Source organism: Phaethon aethereus, assembly GCF_964289735.1.
Source record: "Phaethon aethereus genome assembly, chromosome: 5".
NCBI classification, from domain to species: domain Eukaryota; kingdom Metazoa; phylum Chordata; class Aves; order Phaethontiformes; family Phaethontidae; genus Phaethon; species Phaethon aethereus.
In genome coordinates, this window is record NC_138579.1 from 66,782,346 (window position 1) to 66,804,009 (window position 21,664).

General features: G+C 40.1%; 1 protein-coding gene across 1 annotated transcript in view; it reads right to left on the minus strand.

The window, feature by feature from the left end:
• The window catches only part of ANO5 (anoctamin 5), a 58,758-nt gene that overhangs the window by 34,556 nt on the left and 2,538 nt on the right, over positions 1 to 21,664 (minus strand). Inside the window, exons 2-4 of the mRNA XM_081999927.1 lie at positions 11,363 to 11,407; positions 8,695 to 8,765; positions 2,062 to 2,109 (exon numbers count right to left, since the gene is read on the minus strand). Coding sequence (XP_081856053.1) covers positions 2,062 to 2,109; positions 8,695 to 8,765; positions 11,363 to 11,407 — 164 coding nt within the window. The remainder of the gene's footprint in view (positions 1 to 2,061; positions 2,110 to 8,694; positions 8,766 to 11,362; positions 11,408 to 21,664) is intronic.

A 21,664-nucleotide genomic window follows, 5' to 3' on the forward strand; every position in this document is an offset into this window, starting at 1 on the left:
AATATTCAGTCAGAAAACTGCAAGTTTCTTAGGGGCCTACATTCAGTAACGCACTTCCAAAATTCAGTTCCTGGAGTTCAAGGTTTCAGAAGTGTCCCGCGCCGCAGAGCTGGGACTGCAGGTTCAGACCACGGCGTCCTTCGCCTTCTGCCTTTGGTACCTCAGAGCGGGAGATGGTTTAGAGCAGCAATTTCGGAAACAAAGCCCTAACCAACACTAATCCGAGGTGGAGGAACCCAACACGTTGGCTTCGTTAGAGTCATAGCAGAGTGAAGAATCTCTGGCTATGACTACCGGGTATGTGGAGATGTTACATCGATAACACCATCCCCGTCAGCACATCGAGGAGTTGTATCATCATAGTCCTACATTACCAGACAAGAAAACTACCTGAAATTCCAAGATAAAATTGATTTGCAACATTCTGCTTACTTACAAGATACAGTCAACAAACCAAATATTTTATTTACTGCATACCTTTGATAATCATACAAGCAAATCAGTTTTTATAACAGACAATGTAACAAACCAAAATAACTATATTACAAAGCAGTTAGTTCTTTTTTGAATTAACAATCCACTGCAGAAGAATTATCAGAATACAGACATGGATAAAAATACAAGGGTTTGAAAGATGAATCTAAATACAAGAAGAGCCTCCATAATTGCAAGGCTAGGAAACATTCAATGGCTTAAAAACAAAATTATCACCGCCACTTAGATTCCCAGTTCATGAAAAATATTTATATACCCTCCTTTTCACAGAACTAAACATACTTACAGCTACAGGAGAAATGTGCTGATTAAAGTGCCACTGTGCTAAATATAACCGCTCGATGAAATTTATTTCCACAAGCAAAAAGCTTCTGGAAATCCATTTCCACAACATATGAAAATATACAGGCACTCTACTGAAAATCAAAAAGGCAAATTCCTGGTTTATGCACAGTAAACCCAGTTCCCATTAGACGAGAGATCCGCTTTGCATGACGTTCTCGTCAATATTCTTCCTTGGAGGAATCCACGCAACTGAAGTGCTTACCCACTTCAAAGAAGTGTATTAACTCCACACATCCCAGTTACACTTCATGCAGGCTACAAAGTTGCATAAAAAACTATAACATTTTCCATTCAAAGAAACACAAAACAGCACGTATTTCCCGTAGCTAGAACTTGCAGGCTACTTTTTGCACCCTTACCACACTTGTGTTTGGATTTTGAACCACATTAAAATCTGAAAGCTCATAAACATGCATTTCCAAGCAGTTTAAGACATAAAGATGTTTTTACTAAAATTTAAATACACAGAAAAAGCCTCTCTGGATAAAAGAGCACATTAAACAAGAATAGAACAACGAAAAATAAAAAATATGCTAAGAGAGCGTATGTGTTAATGTAAGACACCAGAGCCCAATGTAAGCAAGCAGACAGTTTTAACATACCTCAGCATGTACTTCTTCAGTTATCTTAAATGAGTTTTTGTAATTTTTTTCTCCATAAAAGAGTAAGTTATTTTAATTTTTCTGATGTATTTGAAAGTTAATACAATTATCTTGTCTGTGAATTTCAGTAAGAGAATATTTTGAGCCTTTCCTTATTACTTGCTACAATAAGAAAAAAAAAGGCAACGCATTTCAAATGGTGTCAGTGTTTCTTGCTCTTTAAAACATTTTAAAAGTATCATGCTGACCGAGAGAGCCCTCCAGATTATTATGTAAAAAGGAATCCCACATTTGTTAATAACACCATAGTCAGAATACAGCCTATATCCCATCAAACCAAAACAATGATAAAAAAAGCAAAACTTTCCAGTTTACTCCACCAATACTTTTCAATTTTGTCTATTATCCTTTCCATTTGCTTGAATTTTATCATTTAAGCCATCACCAGGAATAAACTCAAACACCGCATTCATTTTTATACGCTAGACAAACAATTCTTTTTGGAAGGATGGCCTCCTTGAAACTGGAAAATTTTCTGGTGAGGAACTTTTTGGCATACGGTAATAGAAGACGCCACACAAATTCATGCAAGGAAGCATGAATATCGCTTACTGCTTACCACTTGATGTTCAGGGATGAGTAAAGTAGTCTCAGTGCTGTTTAGGCCCTGCCAGTGGCATCACGGGAAAAACATAATGTTGTTAGCGATGATGCAAAGGATGCTTTAAAAATAAAAGGCTATTTCAGAATAAATTTAAGTTGCTGAAAAGCTATTCTGAGTGATAGTTGGATTTTCAGTCTAGATAGTCAAAAGTTTAAACAAACCTCTACTTCCTCAGATGAGCTGGGTCTCTAGCCTAAGCCACTGACTTTTACATGGCCCATATTGATTTTTAAACATTAATAACTTTTAATAAAAGCTACACAGCATTCCTCAGCGTTTCCTTTATAAAAAATAAATTCTAAACAACTTGGCACACATTTCTGTTTACAAGCTGATGAGAACAACTTTTAACAGTACCTTTTGTTATTTTAATATTGAAGAGAGAAAATGTACATAGCATAGATGGCTGCACTTGCACTCAGAGCAAACGTGACACCCCTTACTTAGCTATTTTTCAATGCAAACCAAAATTACACCATGTGAACTGAAGGAAAACAAACTCGAGGAGACAAATCGTTAATCTCGCAGCGCAGACAAGGCAAATGGGTACCAGTAAGCATAGCTGTTACGCCTCATGGGACCAGCAAGGGCTTCCCAGCTTCCAGTTCTGATCCACGCCTGGCGAGGCCCCACCCCGGTTTTAATTGTATGAGATCTGGTTGCTCATTATTTTCCCGTCCACGGGCCCGGAGGGTGCCGCAACGTCCTGTGGCCAGGCTCCACAGCGGGGCGACGGGAACGCCACCAGCAGCGGACTCCGCAGAGCGCAGCTACCCCACGGCGCCTCGGCCATAAGCTACCGGGGGTCCGGGCCCACGCCCCTGTGGTTGTATGAGCAAAGGGTTTGGACATCAGGCCTCGCTACGGGAATGAATAATGCTTTGCAATACCTAAGCTGTTTAGCAATATCTGATTCTGTTAGTCAATAATTTCTCACGCTGATCTTTTGGTTAGCTTCCGAAAACAAATCGCAGACAGGTTGAAACGGTGCAACCAAACGGCGTGAGCGCGTTATGAAAATACGACAGTTCTCTATGGAATGAAATTAATTTTCAAGAGAAGCAGCACACTAACTTGATTTCATTATTGTATCATCATTTATTGGCTTAGAGTTGTAATATTTCAAAAAGCGTATCTCCCAAAATCCAATTTTTGTAAAGTACCGTCTATGATTTTCAACATTAGAAATGAGTATTTTTGACTTCTATTACAATTTTACTTGAGAGAAACCACACAGGTCCGTTCATTCCTATAACTTTGTGAAAGAAACGTGCTGGTTTTTTTCCTATTTACACTGCAAGTAATACATACACACACCTTTACATTCTTTATAAATGATGCCATCTCTGAGAATCTACTTACCTAACTAAGATAAAAATGTCCGTTTCAGAATTCAGTCAAATCAACACAGAAAGATCGATCTGTTTTTTGGCAAGGGATCGAGGTGAGAAACAGTGCAAATATAAATAGCTGCACTATGCTCTTACCCTAAGACAGACTGAACTGCGTTTAGAAGTCTAATCCTTACATCAGTCTAATCCTGATGCTACTCTTAAAACTGCACTATTGGGAGAGAAGTAAGGGCTGAGACACTTAAGCAGAAAGTTTTTCTCCAGTTATACACTGAAAATATCTGCCATGTGAAGTACTGATGTTAAATTTGTACAGTAAAGAGTGCAGCCTTGCTTTTCATTGCTGCCCTACGGCTCCCGACCTCTCCGCAGCACACCTGCCCTCCTCGTCCAGGCTGGTGCCCTTCCATCTGCTTCTCTTCCACCTCTCCATCCTCTCCACCTCCCACCCACAGCTTCCCACCTCCTCCAGGATTAGATGTAAATATGGGTTTTAGCCACCGCTGGCCCTGACATACTGCCCACACTGCTTCACTCTGAGATGAAATTTTAATACATTTAGTGAAACACTGAACTGTGGGATGAAGCCACATAGATGCTAAAAAACCGCTGCACATTCCCATGCGTTTTGTGAAGTGCTTTCCTGTTAGATTAAGGAACTTACCCTGCTCTCAATACAACTGCCCAAAATTAATTAGCTCAAGTCGTGAGGGTTAAGCATTGTAAAACTGGTGATAGTCAACTTACCTTTTCCTGCACATTTAAAGCCTAAGAACTCTTGTAGGTTCTTTTTCATTATATGCCAAAGTCTACGTAGGGCACAACGGGGCTTCAATCTTGATAACGCATGAACCCCAAAACAAAAACCAATCGGTGCTTTCAGAAACACTCAAATAGTCCAACTTTGTTGAGATGAAAACCAAGAGTAAAGAAGGCTGGCACTGGTGGCAGTAGAGTTGGGCTGGTCCTTCATACTTTGGAATCCACTCTTGTATTAGTAATGGTATTTTATGTTTCTATCTACTTGAAGACCAACTGGTCTGAATTGAAAAATAAACAAGCATGAAAAGTAATGTATATTATGATGGTGTTTCATCAGGAAAAAAAATTCATTTGGAACACCTGCAGCACCTGCTGCTCTCCAAAAAATTAATCTATGTGTCATATCCCTAATTTTGATAGAATGCATTGCTTTTTACTGCAATTTACTCCTCCTAACCTGGCTTCAAGACAGCTTCTTCTCAGCTTTCCTCACGATCAAATTGCAATACGGAAAATTCCAATTAAGAAAGCCTTTTAGTGAGCATTTAACTGGTGTGAAATTAACAGGAAAGGTGAAAATTTCATATATAACTGCAAAATTAATTCCTACCTTCTCACAGCTAGAATAGGGCACAGTCCTGCAGCTTTACTCAGAGACTAGTGCAGCCATCTGCCTTTTATGAGGGTGAGAAACCCAGGGCCCACATGCATACAAAGCAAACATTAAGTTACTTTGTACTTCTTAATTGGAATAGCAGACAGACAAATAGTCCTCAGTATACACCTCTTACAGATGTCAATAAACTACAAACTAGTTAGTGACTCAAAATTTCCACATCATCTGTGCTAATCTTACAATTATCCCACTTGAATGGCCTAAAATTTTATTATCAGGAAATCTAATACAAATTCCATTTTTTAATCTTTCTTCCAATTTTGGATTATTTAACTGACCTTCTTTGCTCTCAAGAATAGGAACTCTATTTTGTTAGTGGGCCTCATCCTCATTTACTTTCTAACTTGAACAATTAATTATCATCACTGAACAGAGATGCACTATGCCATCATACGTATATTTTTCTAGCGCTCTCTCTGCATAAATATAAAGCACAGAGGAAAAAGAGATTCTCAAGTTTTATTTCATTCATTTTCCAATTTGCTTGAAAGGACTTTCAGAGGCATTTATGTATTTCTTGGAACGGGAACACCATAAAGGCTGAGTCAGGCAGATTCTACATAGAGACTCAATTAGGACAGTTGCCTGTCCCTAACAGAAGCGGGTGCCTGTGAATTACTGATTTAATAATGGCATAATTTGAAGCAGTTACCATTGCAACACCTATTTGAAAATATCCCTATCATAGCCTTTTTTTTCCCCCCTCTCTACTCTGCTCTTTGCTAAAAACATCTCCTTGCCTCCCTATATGACATAGCCATCTAGAAATGGTGCAAGCTATAAGGCTTGTAATATCAAAAGCTGTTGAACTGCATGCAATCCTGTTTCTTTTGTCCTTGTGGGAGATTAAAAGAAGAAGAAAAATAAGGAAACTCAACAAGAAGCAGATAAAAAAAAAAAAAAGAAAAAAGGGTAATATAGGGAAGCAGTAATGGATTAGAGCACAAATGCAAAATCATGAGGAAGGACCAAATGCACCACTGATAGGAGATTCAACTGCTTTTTGAGTTGTGGACTTCATCTGACTTTCATGTCATGTTGGCAGGCTTCACCACAGACTGTTTTTCACCTTTCTTTTTGTTTTACTTGCATCGTTCCTTGTGTACAAATAACATACTCCTTTACAGATTACAAAAGGGAAAAAAAATACCAGTGAATGATGGATACAAAATGTTTTCTGCTCGCTCTATCTGAATCTAGATTTCTTTTTTTCCCCTCCTCTGTTGCTGAATCAACAATACGGACATAGCTTTTTCTCCCTACTGCTAAGCAGAAGCATACTGTTATTGTGTCTAACATTTCTTCTCCTCCAAAAGAAAGGACAGCCCAAGCACAATGAAGTTGTGATATGAATGTAAATTCATTTAGCTGTTTCCCAATGGTCTTTTTATGAATTAATTCCATTTCTATTTTAAAATTACCTAACTTAAAAGAATTTAAGACTTCCAAGCGTTCATATTTTCCAATCACAGGAACAAAGTTAAGTACACGGTTAAGTAACAGGAGAGTTACCAATCTATCACCAGATAAAATTATAAAAATAGAGAAACGCGCTGTCAAAACAAGGACAAAGCATGTTGACCTGAGCTCAAAAGAGTCTTGGTGAAAAGAGAAGAAACCATGGCTTGTCTGTCATGCCAGTATAGATGACCCTGCTCAGTTATCTACGGGAATGCATCAAGGATGACAAAAGGCAGCCTAGCGAAAAACTGAGGGAAAAGAAATTCTTCCAGTTTACAGAGAAGAAAACTGAGGTTATGACAAGACATGAAGATGAAGGATTAGCACTGGGAGGGGACAGAAATGAGGTCTATCTTACTGTTGGAATAAATTCATGGAAATACTTTAAGGTGAGACTTAACCTGACTATCTAGGACATTAATCATCAAGAACTAAGCCTGTCATGGCTGATAAGAGTGTGAAACTGGGCAAGAAGATTAAGAGCAACTCTGTAACTTTATGTCTGGCTAATGCATAGAAAGCAGAAGTCAGATACATGAGACTATTGGGGGACATGGGGTAGACTGAAGCAAAGCACAGAAAAGTGTAACTTAAATGTAAGCAAACATCCGATAACCAGCTGATCTGGAGAAACAAACTATCTAAAGGCAAATAGGCCGTCTCTTCTTAGAGGGAGAGAGGAAAATAACAAAACAAAAAACCTGAGTCATCAAGTCAACTATGGACTAATATTGCTAATAAGACAATTATTTGTGGTATCTAAGAACAAATTATGAAGAAAAATAATTATGTAAGGAACACGCACAAGTAGAAAACAAGAGAAAAGGCAGCATGAAGTTACCGACGAGAGATTTTTGAGATGGTAACCAGATATGTTTTTCATAAGGAGACTACCTCCCAGACAAGAAAGTGCTGAAGATCAAAGCCTCCTTTCCCACCCCATCATGAATCTCTCACCCATTAAACAAGGGTCAAATCCCATGTCTCTACATACATGAGACACATGCGTTGCACCCTTTCTCCCATGTTTCCTGCCTGTTCCTACCTCCTAAGTTATCAAGTGAATTCTTTCAGGCTTTGGGGAAATAGGTCACCGCGATTCACTCAGAGACACTCAACAGGAACTCAGAACCAGCTTCAGACTCTGATGCTTATCATGGTACGATGACTCATATGCTGTAATCTGAGACTGTATCTGCCCAGGGTTCAGTGAATTATTTGATATGGCTGTTCACTGAAAATTTTCCTGGAGAAAAAGATTACTACAACTCCTGCAATAGATTGAGAAAGTAGCAGGGTGAACATACTAACACTTTGTAGGAGGAACTGGCAGATTTACAAAAACACTTAGATGATATGGTTCCATGTGCTAGCAAGATAGAGATCTGCATAATCCAGGAAGCACTTCTGAGTTCTGTTTTCACAGGACCATCTCCAAATTTGCCTCTTAGAGCTAGGCGAGGACATGCTTTACTCTCTTAAGAAATTCAGCAGAACAACTACAGTTTTCCAACACTCAATTCAATAGATATCATGTCTGATGAGTGCTCATGGCAAGTATGAGACCCTACTTTGACAGTGCAACTATTTGTCTTACCTAAAACTCTTTCTGTCTTCCTCTAAGCATGTAATAACCATAATAAAGAAAACAGACAATAGAAATTAAAATAAAATACCATTTTCAAGAATGCATATTTTCAATATTCTGTTTTAGTCTGTTTAACTGAATAGTAACCACACAGCACTATTCAAGCTATTGTGTACTGTACATATTAAGCAATGGAGTACTGTGAAAAAATAAATATCTGATGATGATATTTGGATTGCACATGTTGCAAGGAAGAAGTGTTCTTAAAACTCAAATCTTCATTGCATTCTCATAAATTTTGCTGCACTGTCAAAAAGTTCCTAGAGCAGAACAACACAAGAGCGCCTTGCTTTCCCTATCAAGCCAACAATATAATATGCAGCATAAAACAAAATGCTGGGTTTGTGCAGAAGCATTATGTTTTTCCAATTGCCAAAACATTGAATGATTGTGCGAGTCTCATTTCAAGACCGATACTGGAAACACTGTTAAGCCCATGCTGTTTTCCACTACTACTGTGTTGTAGCACTAACACTTGTAAGTCTCCAAGACTCAACGAGTATCAGTGTTACTTTCATGGTTTTGCTCCTTCAGAACACTAGAGGAAGAAAATGTTTACATGGATAAAAAAGGAAGTATAAGACAACATAAAAGAAAGATTATTTTGGAAACTAATTATCTCTTTCACAGCAACTGTTCCTCTTTCTTCCTACCAGTAGTAGGTTAACACCATCTGTACTGAACCTTACCTCAGAGCTACTCGGGACTTCTGATCCTGCAGTTGAAATAGTTTCACATAAAGGTCCATTGCATTCTTCCCCTAAGGAACATTGAAAGAAAGATTAACATAAATACATTCCTTATTTTAAAATATGATTGTATCTGAAAATGAAGTGAACCTTGACAGCATGGAACTATGAACAAGAAAAAGCTGGAAAATAACACACAGTTACATAAAATCCTCCAGAATGGTTCTTCCAAGGGAAAAAATGCTGCAACACACAATATACTCAGTCTGTACTACCTGGTTGTAACCTTGCAGTCACGGAATTTTTAAATGTGACAAACAAAACTCTGTCAGCAGATTTTTTGTCTAGAAATTGAATTTTTTTGTTGTTGCTAAGGGATTAATGGTGCAGAACCTCAAGATTACACATGGCCACTGTGTAATCAATGGAGATAGGATCAAGAATAGTAATATCAGCTTAAATTACCAAACTTCTTGTTGTTTAAAAAGCAAAAACAAAACACCCACCTTAATTTTAATAACAGTATTGAATTCCAACATGACTTTCCCACAAATATAGTCAGTCCACCAAGAACACTGTTACTTCAATGTTAACATTATAGGGAAAAGTCACATTGAATATCTTCTGATCCCTAAACCATACTGAGACATTTGCTGCGTTTGTGGCTCTGTACCTACTCTGTCAAGAATTCCCTCTGGAGCGCAAATCAGAGCCCATAAGGTTCCTGCTCCAAAAAGTTTTTGTCAATAACCGATCTCCCTGCTGATTAGACATACAGACCGGTCTCCTATATCAGGCATCTAAATAACTCTATTACCAATGGAAAAGGATAAGCAGTTTTGAAAACAGCTCGTCACAATCTAGAGCAGGCATCTAATAAAGTTGCCTCTTTCTTCCAAAAAAAGGATTCATCATACTCCTTCCTTCATCAAACAGCAAGGGAGTATTGATGGGTATAGCTTAGACTGGACAGACTGACTAGCACAGCTTAGACTGGACCACTGTCAGACAGCTATGGCTAGATTAGTCCCATCAGTAAAACCAACCTACTTTTTTTTTTTTTGTAACCTACAAATATTTCATGTCAAAATTGCATCCAGGCAGGATATAAACTGTTTTTTCTGAAATCTAAAATAAGCTACTTAAACGAAAGAAAAAAATTAGAGGAAACAAAACGCTCTCAAGCTGTGCCTAAATTGACATACAGAAAACAGTCTCTGTAATTACAACTGTACGTATGATGTGATGAGAAACTGGGCAATAGTATGTAATGGTATATAATGGATAATGAAGTTTCTGAATGCTAAGACATTCAAAGTTGTTGCATGCTATTTTGCTAAAGCAAATTATGCCTGCAAAATCTGTATTAGTTGATATAATATATCATGCCCCTATACATGCCCCTCTAGAAAGATGTTTGCATATGCTGATACAAGTTGGGGGACCAGTGTTAAGTCATACCTAAAAGGTTAGCATGAAAGTAAATAATTTGGGATCATTCTGCTTACCCAAATATATCATAAAAGCTACAGGGACTACGCTGTAAGACAGACCACCAAACACAGAAAAGGTTTACATGAACAGCTTCAGCACAGAACCGAATTCACTTCACCTCCCAACACAGCACAAGCGTTCAACACGTACGAGAAACAAATGGCACATATTGGGAGAATATTACAATAAGAACACAGAAGTCTTGACTCAAAAAACAACTATCAATATTCAGATTAACTTACTTGAGAAACTGCTTCTGCAAAAATATTCCAAAGCAGAGGGTCTGCCTTCACCCAGGGCTGGCTCTAGGCACATGCAAGCTTGGCAGCTGCCCAGGACAGCAGACGCTGCCTGATGGAAGAAAGGGATCACCGCGTTCACGCTCCATCCGCTCTGCCGACGGCCCTGGGAAGCAGGCGGCTGCTGCGGCTTTGGCCGAAGGGAGCGAGCCCCGGAGCAGAAAGCCCAAACGTCTGGTCACACAACCCTCCCCGGCAGGAGCAGCCTGGCACCTTGTCCCTGGGGCGGCAACACTCGGTGTGCCTATGCTGCCGGGAGGACTTGAACTGACTCCATGGCCTACAACAGCAGCCTTGGTGTTTGTTTTTTTCTGGATTATCCTTTCTGTAATCGTGAAAGTTCAACCTCAGGAACAAGTGTGAATCAGAGTTCTGCATTTTAAATGCTCTCCCAGTACCACAGCTGATTACTTATGCAACTTGTGAAAGGAAATCCTCTTGGTATCTCTGATCCAGGGGAATAAAACTGAATAACCCTTGCGCAGTACATTAAGTCAAAAAGAGAATGCAAAAGATATCTCAACTGAGAAGTACAACATACTTAATACGTTCACTCCTTGAAAAACACGTAACAGGTTCCTACGGAGTATAAGAAATGCATGTCCGAGTCATGTAGGAAGGTATAAAGGAGCCACAAGCCAGAATTGCAATAAGCACCAGGAATGGAGATGCCTAATTAGCTCTTAACCAAGAGAGCTGCCCACAGAGAGCTAAAAAATTACTTGGAAATCACATTGCAAAAAGCTTGGCTCATATGTGGTATCAATGACTGATACAGACTTAAGTCTGATTTCCAAGAGTCTCTCAGCAGAAAAAGGAAAGGACAGAGGACACACACAAAAGGGAGGAAGGCATAACACTGGTTAGTACAATACCTTCTGACCGTGATGGCTTGAACGCTGTGAGAATCGCAAACTCATCTTTAAAAAGGAAAAAAAACACTTCAGTAAGAACCAGAAGTAAAACTGAATTATAGCATGAACCCATCTAATAATTCTCCTCTACCCTTTACAATACAGGCGCTATATCCAAACAAAAGAACAAGCCCTGGAAACAAGAGGCTCTGGCATGGACAGAAAACATGGAACAGGTTACTCTTGAAACACCAACATTCACCTGTTTGTCCAGGCACCTTATTCAGCAACACAACCAAGGATACCACTTTCCCGTATCAGCAGCGAGAGGACAATAGCCAAGAAAACGCCTTGAAAATCCTTCAAGAAGTTACAACTTCATATCTAAAGATGGAGTAAAACAATAATATTCTGATAAAACCATCATATTTAAGGGAACAGCCTTGTCCTTCAACACTACATGCTCTACTGTATATAAAGAGATCCAGAAATGCCTGCACACCAAGAAGAACGAGTGAGGACACCTACTAAACATAAGCGTCCCTTCAATACAAAATTTTTTTGTACAAATTGCAGTCACTCCTTGCAAATTCTTCGTTCCAAATTAATCCCAGAACCACACTGTGACTATCAGAACCCATTAAAATGGTTTCAAACTATATATAATTTTAATGTTTATTCAAATCATTGGCCTTTCATGGGCACGCACGTGTCCCATCTGAAAGAATTATCTCTTTCTCAATGTAACCGCTGTCTCCAATAGCCTTGGAGTCCTGCACACAGCTATTTGCAACTCCTTAAACAGGCGTGTCTTGGGAGTTTACACATTATGGGAAAGAAGTGAGCTTCATGTGGCCTATAATTTTGCAGTTTTAACATACACTGTCCCAAACTACACCCTACCGCAGGGCAACCCTTGGAAACTTTCGGTATGCAACCCCTAGGAATTACAGAGCACTTCCATTTCAATTACAGACCTGGATGATCAGATCAACAGTAATCCAAAACAGCTCACAGCAATCAACATTCAGAACTGAAGGTTGAAGAACATAATCAAGACTGATCTTGCTTCTTAAAATATTAGTTTACCTCACAAAAAAGGTAATCTTATTAGGGCAGTCTTACGATTTCTGTAACAAGCATGAAAAATGGTTTCTTGTATAATAAAATGACTCGTCATTCTACAATAGTTTAACTTCGTTCACAGTGACTGAATCACTTTTTCTTCATGGCAAAACTGACGTTTTCAGAAAGAAATAAAGGAATCTAATTCGATGTCTGGGCCTACTGGTTAAAAGAAGTGGTTTAATATGATTAGTTATGTCAGGAATGAAAAAGTTGTCCTTCAAAACCTTCCTGTTTATTCCATGAAGACAGACAAAAACCCCTTAGGGGTCTAGACACCCACATGCTCACAATTTTTAAAAGATGCTACTGTATCCGCAATTTACAGAATTGGCACGCAAGCTATTCAAGTACAACTGGCCATCACATATTTAAAATCAGATAAGTGAATTGCAGACCACACGCACGACCTACCTACCAATTCTCTTTGATTGTTACAACGGTAATACGGACATTATAAAATTAAAAATTGAAGTCACCTGTAAGAAAACCACCGGCACAAAATAAATTCTATTTTGACACGTGCTGTTTAATTTGATTTACAAAATCTCATAAAACACAAATAACTGTATTCAGTGCTGTCGCAAAAAAGTAAGGATGCGTTGTAAATCAAGGCCTCCTGCAGCCCCCTATTTTCTGATAGCTGGGTGAGGTAAGCAGCACAGCTCAGTGACACCATAGCACTAGTGATGTACCCCCCTGCACCAAAAATGAGCTGCACGTTCTCTGGGAGAAGCGCAACCCCTCACAGGCCACGTCCTGGTCGCAACAGCTGTGCCTCCACTAGGCAAATAAAAGGTCCAGGACACGGGCCCAAGCACAGGACTGCTCACTCAACTATCAGTGCGCTTCGTGCAACGGTTTTCGGCTTCTAGCCCTCTCCCAGACAGAGCAGAAACACACTCTGGAGGACACCATGGGCCAAGTTCTGGTCCTCAAAACAGTGTGGAGAAGTTTGCCCTGCTTGGGGAAGAAGGGAGATTAGCCATGCGGACGTGGCTGGACGTTTGATCTGGAAGGCCAATGTAAAAATCCCTGGCTTTTTTAACTACTAGCACGGGCGCAGCCAGGGATGCGCTAGCACCTTTAACTGTACCTAACCAGCAATTTCCCTGGAAGACGATAATCTGTCTCACTTCAGGAGCCTCAGTAAGCTGGGGTCTGCTGGCAGACGGGAAGACAAAAAGCTTGGCCGATGATGCTACACTCAAGGTACTGCTGGGCACGGAGCCACTGGTGTGTAGATGCTGCAGTCTGGCACGGTTCAGAGCAACTGCATCGGGAAAGAGAGCAAGAGAAGGCATTTAAGCTTTCCTTTCTTTCAACTTCTATCACCCTGACCCATCTGCATCAAGCAGAGCTCCTGGTAGATGTGTTTTTCTACTAATGAAAAATGTTAGGTGCTGCTAAAGCCAAGTGGCAGCTGAATAGACAGGTTTAGGGATCAAAATTTTCCACTTGGCTACTAAACTAGAAAATCATCTGCACTCGCACGCTTAAGACCTCAGACAGAGCTGTTCCAAAGGCAAAGTCAGAGTCAGGATTCTCAGGCAGGTGTTGATAAACTGTTTATTGTTTAGCAGCGGTAAGAAAGACAGTATTACTACTGGTACTGCTATTTCTTTCAGTATTGTTTCCAAAATACTGCTTCCATTTATTTCCACGATTTTCTTAGACACAGTAACAGCATCCCTTTCAGTCAACAAAACCAAGCAGGTAAAAACTACTTTCAGACCTGCCATACTGTTCTGCATACTTCCGACGCCTTCAACATCTCAGTTTACGCACATACATATCCCTAGAGTGGACTTTTGATGGTGCAGGTAAAATAAAAAAAAACAAACCCGAACTTGCATCGCAGTTGTTACGAGGCAGCTACTTCGTACTACAAAGAAACTTCCTAATAGTCATTCTTACTAAGCAATGCAAATTTTATTCCTAGTTGTCTTGAAGTTACCATCTTAATAAAGCCCTGCCATTATTCAATAACCTGGCCTGCCTGACAGAAAAGAGAATTCAATCTAAAACACAATTATTTATCAGGAAATCACTGTGCCATTTACAGTACTGTGTCCTTTGCTCCCAAAAGATCACCATGGGATTCCTGCTGTAGTGGGATCTACTCTGACCAATTTCCACCTTTGATAAGGAGCCTGATTCAGCACCGAGTCACTAACAAAAGTGCATACTGAACAAAGACCTCTCTGGAATAAAGCCACTCATTCCAAATAAGCTTCATAATGACTGCTGTAAGTGCTTCCATATCTAATAACAACATAGCTTTGAAATTACTCATTAACTAAATTTATGTGTATATTGACCATATCCTCCCAGTGCTGGAAGACTGGGTAGCCTAGATGAGCTGAGGGCCCGCCTAGTATGCTGGCTCCCGAGCAAGTACCGTAACTCTTATTACTTCACTTGGCATCATCTCACGAGCAATAACTGTGCTGCTGAACCAAAGACTCCATCGCAAGATTGTGCTTCAAGTGGTGGCTTATGCACATTCAGCACTGCTCCTAAATTTAAAACTATTCCTTAACAATGAAAACATTAAATTCTCAGTAAATCCAAGAAAATTTCCTGGGAACATTTTAAAAGAACTTTTTGATTCCCTTAATAAAAAAAAAAAACCAAAACAAAACAAACAAAAAAAAGAAACTGCATTCAAATATAGTGTGCTTCAAGGACATATCAATTTTCAGCATGTGTTTTATTATTAAACAAGCAATTCCAGAGGACAGGTATTTATCAAGACATAGAAAGTAAAAGAAAAAACAACAGTATTTTATATAGGCATAAATACACAGCACAGAAATCTGTTCCTAACAACCAAAAAATCTCATTTAGCATTTGGAAAAGAAATGAAGTCCTCAGTTCTAATCTCTACTATAGTAAAAGAATATTTTAAATCAGAACTGAGGTTTACCCTCAGCTGCCTTCCTTTTAAAAAAAAAACATAAAACCTCCCTTTTGATTAAAAGGCACTGGGTTAAAAAAAAAAAAGAAGAAAAAAGTTGTGCAAATCTGTTTTTAGAAAAAAACCACAAGCATAGTATTGTAACCAAGCACTTGAGTGGCATTTTAATGTGGTTAAAGCAATAACCATTACTGTATTGTATGTACAGCATCGACAAGGCTTCAGGCACGCTGCAAACGCTGAAGGTAGCACTTATACCTTCCAGGTATCACCATTTTGCAGAATGACACATGTGAACTGATTAGTAAGTTCTAACGCAATTAAGAAAAAAGAAAGCCCAGACCAGTGACAGCTGGACAGTCAGGTATTTTTAAATTGTGCAGCATTTAGATGCATGTTAGTAAGGGGAACAGGATGGCAAACAGACCTCAGAGGAGCGGAGCGGTAAAATACCGGACTGCAGAAGTCCCAACAACTCATGAAGCACTATGGCTGCGCTTGACTGCACTTAAGCCTATTGCTACGCGGGGGACCGGATTTCATCAGCGCTCTCCGACTGCGGAGGCAGACGAGCAGCTCGGGCAACGGCCTCGCAGGTATATGGAAGTGCCAGGTGCACTCCCATCTCCTTCAGGAAAAGCTGAAGAAAGGGGAATGGTGGTAGCGGTTTTCATCACAGCCCGAGGGAATTACAAGCGCTTCAAAAAGCGTTAGGTATCGACTTGTTTCCCAGTGTTCCCAGAGGCACACTTAAAATCTTATAGCATTATTCATTAATGCAGTTCTCCAACTTCCACTGAAATCACTGATGTCACTCTGAAGCAACACAATCTCCGATTTCTTTCGGCATTTGCAATACACAAGTTTTCAACAGTAGTGGAGGGCCCAATGTACTATTCATTCTGTGGACACACAGCACAGTCCCATCGTTGTATGGGAGATCTTCTATAGATATTGCAAGAGAAGAGTGATTTGTGAACAGGGGACTAACAGCAGGGAAATAGTGGAAAGGGTGGGATTATGTTTAGCATCAACTAGGAACATATATGACTTGTACGTTTATTAAGAGAGTAAAAAGCAGTATATAAAAAACCTACACCTCGAATTTACTGACCTCTGGCAGTATTCCTCAGTTCCATGCTACCTGCACATTTAATTTCAGATGGCCAAGTTCATCCACAATTTTCTGTTCCTTCTGGTCCTCGTGCTCTACCTAGTTCAAGACTATTTTGGTTACACTTCCGATGAAATGTGTCATTGAGAATCTTGCTACTGTATTTACCAGGACAAATATTTCCTTTTCTCATTAAACAACCAAAATATACCAGTATCGAAGGGCTTTTCATAATCAAATCCCATCTTTTTTTTTTTCTGAAGTATGAGTTTGCATGACTTTTAACGTTTTCTGTCCACATTACTTTAAAGATGACAGAAGAACTGTGGAAGTCATATACTGACCCAGAGAGAAACTGTTCCTATCAATCAAGAAAATGAGCAGGGCAATGGACTGTGGCTCCCACCACTTACCAGTTTTTTTAATGTGAGCACCAGTCGATTAACAGGACTGAATTACACAAAGGCATCCAACTTGCCTACGGCCTCAAAACCACGTCTGCTAGTCATTGCCCGCTAGCATGGTATATTTCTAGCACTCTATAAACTGCTCAAACATAGGCTCTCTGATTTCCTACCTGATAGTTAAGAAACCCTCTTTGAAAAACAAACCACAGGGCCCTTTCTAATTCAGGGCTAGTGCAGCAAATTAAAGGCCAGCCATCTGCATCACGAGCCCTACCCACATGGCTTGCTGGCGTCCTGCTATCTTGCCAAAGGCCTCAAATTTCACATCTATCCTTGGAAGCCTGCTAAAGACAAGGGGATCTCTTGGGATTTCCAGTTATAAAACTGCACTTCACCCGAAGATATTCTCATTTCCTAAAAACCAGCCTTTGGGACTTTACCACCTCTCCTGTTCCTCACTGAGGAGCAGTGGAGAACGGTTCTGACTGTACCAAAAGACCCAGGCAAACCAAACAAGATGAAATTATGAAGTGCTTATATTTATACTGCTATGTGTAAATGAGTGATCCATGTGCACTGGGGGGGGGTGTGTGTCTGATTTGAAACAGTAGTCTAGAATGAAGTCTTTTAACACAGGTAACATCAAGTGTTAATAGCCAGATCTGTAACAGACTACTATACTAATGTAAAAAAAAAAAAACCCCACAACAGTAGTGAATCCCATAACCCTTTAATCTATAGGATCTATTGAAAATTCCAGATTACAACTGTGCAAACAAGGACCCAAGACAATTTCTCTCCTCATTTCTTGGGCACCGGTTACAACTAAAGGAGAGACCCTACAATAGCAGAAACCAGCAATGAGAACAGGGGCTAAAGAGAAAGACCGAAGGCAAGCCTGGGCCTACAATGAGTGAGAACACATGCCAGTTCTGCCTTGGTGTGGAGTGGGAAGTGATCCAAATTTACACCTGAGCGTATTCTGAATACACAGCAATAGATTCAGAAGCCTTTATTGGATTACTGCTATATAAGTATTGCGGGTATGGAATTAAGGTATTCTCTTAACTGTTCTGGGGAACTACTCTTACACGTAAATTTTCACATTACACCCCTTAGCCCACCCCGATAGGCGAGTTAAGAATTGCATTATGCTACACGAAGAGAGGTAATTAGTGCTTACAAAGCACGTCAGCACAGTTGCACCAGACATGAAGTTTCCAGCCCCGGCTCAGGCATCCAGCCTTATTCTGCGCCTTTTAGCCGCAGCAGCCAGCGCGCTGCTTCTTGGCGCGCATCAGACTAAAGCAATAAACACCACGGGTTTAACAGCTGTAGGTTCTTGCAGGAGGCCCTTCGAAGAAAACCACACATCTCTATAGTATAATCCAAGTAACCACGTCCCAGCCTGGCATCAACTCCTCCCACACACAATCTTTAATCTCTAAATAATTCCTGACATGTTATTCAGCTTTCTGCAGACAGCTGACACCTCAAACTCCTTCCATAACTATGGTATAATTGCAAGAACTGTCCCTAGCAACACGACACGAGGATCTTCCCTCCCCTTCACGCATTTATACACATGCGTGCGTAAAGGCTACTGCCAAATATAATGAAATTACCGCTAGATAATGAAGCACAACCTGGCAACTAGGCTGCTCTTCAGTTCAACCCCCAGATAAGAATAAAAAAAAAAAAATAGTGGAAAAGTTCACTGCAATATTACCTCACCACTTCACATGTCACACAGCAACTCTTGCACATTTTTACATCACCTATAGCTTCTTCATTACATATTTATATTAGGCAACTGTACTTCTCCTCCATGTGTATATAGAACTCGTAAGTTAGTCTACAGATACTAAATATGAAGACAATAGGTTTCGGGGGGTTTTTTGTACAGCTTTTTTTGCCAACAGTTCGCAGCATAATTTTTAAAGCGCATTTTCAGTAGTGCACTTACATCTTATCCTAGTTTTTCCTTGCATCATAGTAATTATGAATCATTTGTACATAGATGTTAAAGTGCCCTTCCATTTTATGATAGGGCTATCTCGTTTCTGTAGAGACTTTTCCAGAGTGCAAAAACTTGCATTTCAACACAGCTTGCAGTTCTCAACATGTGCTGCTAACACACCTGTTACTTTGCTTTTCGAGCTTTCAGTTAACTTTGAATTTTGTCTGTAGGTTGAGAAGAATTACTTACAAAAACCTCCCAGGGTGCGGCACCATACTTACAGCACAATTTCATCGACCAGCAGCAAAGCCTGGAAACTTTCCAGCTGTAATTATACTTCCAAAATTCTGAATTTTACTCAGATCCAAAGCCAAATTTTAATTAAAAAAGATAATCATATCCCTATGAACTGGGAACTTGCCTTTCCATTAGTCCCATAAACCCCTCAGAACAGGACACCACACCAGACAGCACCTTAGCTGCAAACTGCCCCGGGGGAAACACCAGGAGAGCATCGCTGTGCCTTCCACCACAGCAGCGTCTCAGCTGCTGCCTCAGCTCTTATTTGGCACTCACAGCCCAGAACCTCTGTCCCAGCTGGACCCTGTCCCTCCCACCACGACCCGGCGCCAGGGAGAAACAGCTGCAGAGCATTTTCTTGCATTTTCTAAGCAAAAAGGTCAAGCTGGGGACCCCTTATTAAATAGAGGCTAACCAGCATTCCCCTGTGATGGGTGGGACACTCACTCAGCTTGTCACCTGAGGGAATTCAGCGGTAATACCCAGCTCTCCCAAGCCTGGCCTAAACCACCCACGTAATTGCTACTGGGTTAAGAAGGTATGTGAGAGACTTAATCCCTCCTTGGGAGCTGCTCTGCTTTGCCACCCGGCTGCGGAGAGCCTGACTTTAATCTCCTATGCAGGGTCTGCATCTAAAAGAAAAGTGTTATAAACTTCAAGTCACCAGTCTAAGGGAAATCTGGTTTGGTTTTTGTTTGGTTTTTTTTGTTTAAACTGAGACAATCTCTGGATAAAATCCATACTTAACAGCTATGGTTGAATAAGCTCAGCCTGTATTTTCTCATTAAAAGCACCACAGCAAGTATACCAAAAAAAAAAATATACAAGGCGATATTATGCAAGTTGTTGGGATCAGTTCCCAAAAGCAGGCTTTCCTACTACAAACTGGAGTCTTCTGTTAGAAGTAGGTTTACCTTCCGATAACCAACCTGTATTTAGCCCATGCCCCCACAGTGACGCATCGTGGCCAGTGAAGAAATTCCACTCAGGAACTACACAGTGGTTGGTCTAAGGGAGTATCTTCTCCCCTGCCTTTTATATTCTGAACTACGTCTAAATTTCTCAGAGCTTTTATTTCGTTACCTAGGAATAATCCTTTAAAAAAGCTTTCACATTAACAAACCCTCCCCTTTAGCCCTGGGGGAACATGATATCCCATTCAGCGCTTCCACAAATAGATCAGAAATTACTACATACATTGCTCCAGAAATTAGAGACAGATGTAGTTTTGAACGGAGACCTATATTTTATGTTACTAGTACAAATCATAGTAATTCTGATTGAGTGAAGCACCATTCTGTGAAGCGACAGCAGCATTTGGCCCTGAATGCTGAGGCGTTACGAGAAGCCGACACGCTGGCACAAGCACCTTTTGCAAGTCACGCCATCGGCTTTTCCCGACGTTTTGCTGCCTTTCTCAGAGGGACCACCAGAAAGATGACAACCAACCTAAGTGAACGTTTGAATTTAGATCGGTCTAAGAGGATTTTGAGTTCAAACCAGACTCCTGGAAGTTCTGGAAGAGGAACGATGCGCATAAAGGCAGCGTATTTTAAGTCACAGCACGGAGCCAATGACAGGTTTCCAGAAGATGCGGAGCCTTGGGATATACCCCACACAATTACTATAGCATTAACATTTCATGCTGGGAAAAAAAAAAATGCTGAAAGACAGGACATAAAGAAATATTCCAAACAACATACTGTAGCCTTGTTCCTCCGATGCTTACCTTCCAATTTTGCAATTTTCTTTGGTTTTAATATTTGAGGTAAATGCCACACATTTTCCAACAGAAAGCAAAATCACACACACGAAAATGGAAATTATTACCTCATATGGGTGTAATTCAACAGGAAGCCAGAAAGCTTCCTTCAAGGTAGAAGTTTTGGCGCACGGTCTCTAAACACACTCTGCAAGTTAAACTTTCCGCTCCTGGTAAGTACTTTTTCACCCCCACAACCTGTTCCTCAGCATTCAAGTTTAAATACACACGTACTATCCGAATATGAACATGCCTTTAAGGAAAATAAGTAGCAGATGTTTTTTCTTCTGCCTTGTTCCTACTGACTCAGAGAGACCCTGCTCGTGCATGTCAGACCCCTGCAGCTTGGAGCCTCCTTAAGAGCCTATCTTTTCCCGAAAAGCACAAAGCAGATGTTTAGATCTACGAGAAGTCCCAGTGGCAATATATGCCTACTGTGAACTTTTCTAAACCATAATTTAAGGAAGATTTTTTTTTTTACCTTGAGAGATTTTTGGACAACAAATTAATGTAAATTTTAAAAGGTCTACTCACTTGGGCCCATATTCAATTTGTTTCTGTTTTAGAAAAGTGTTTGATTAAAAAAAAGGAAAGAATTGGAATGGTGCAAGATTTTGTACGGACAGTTATCATACAGTGCTACTGTATGGCAAATCCTACTAAATCATCCTCGTTCACTGAAACCCCTCAAATCTCCTTATATTCCACATTTATGACACTAAAAACCCACAAGAT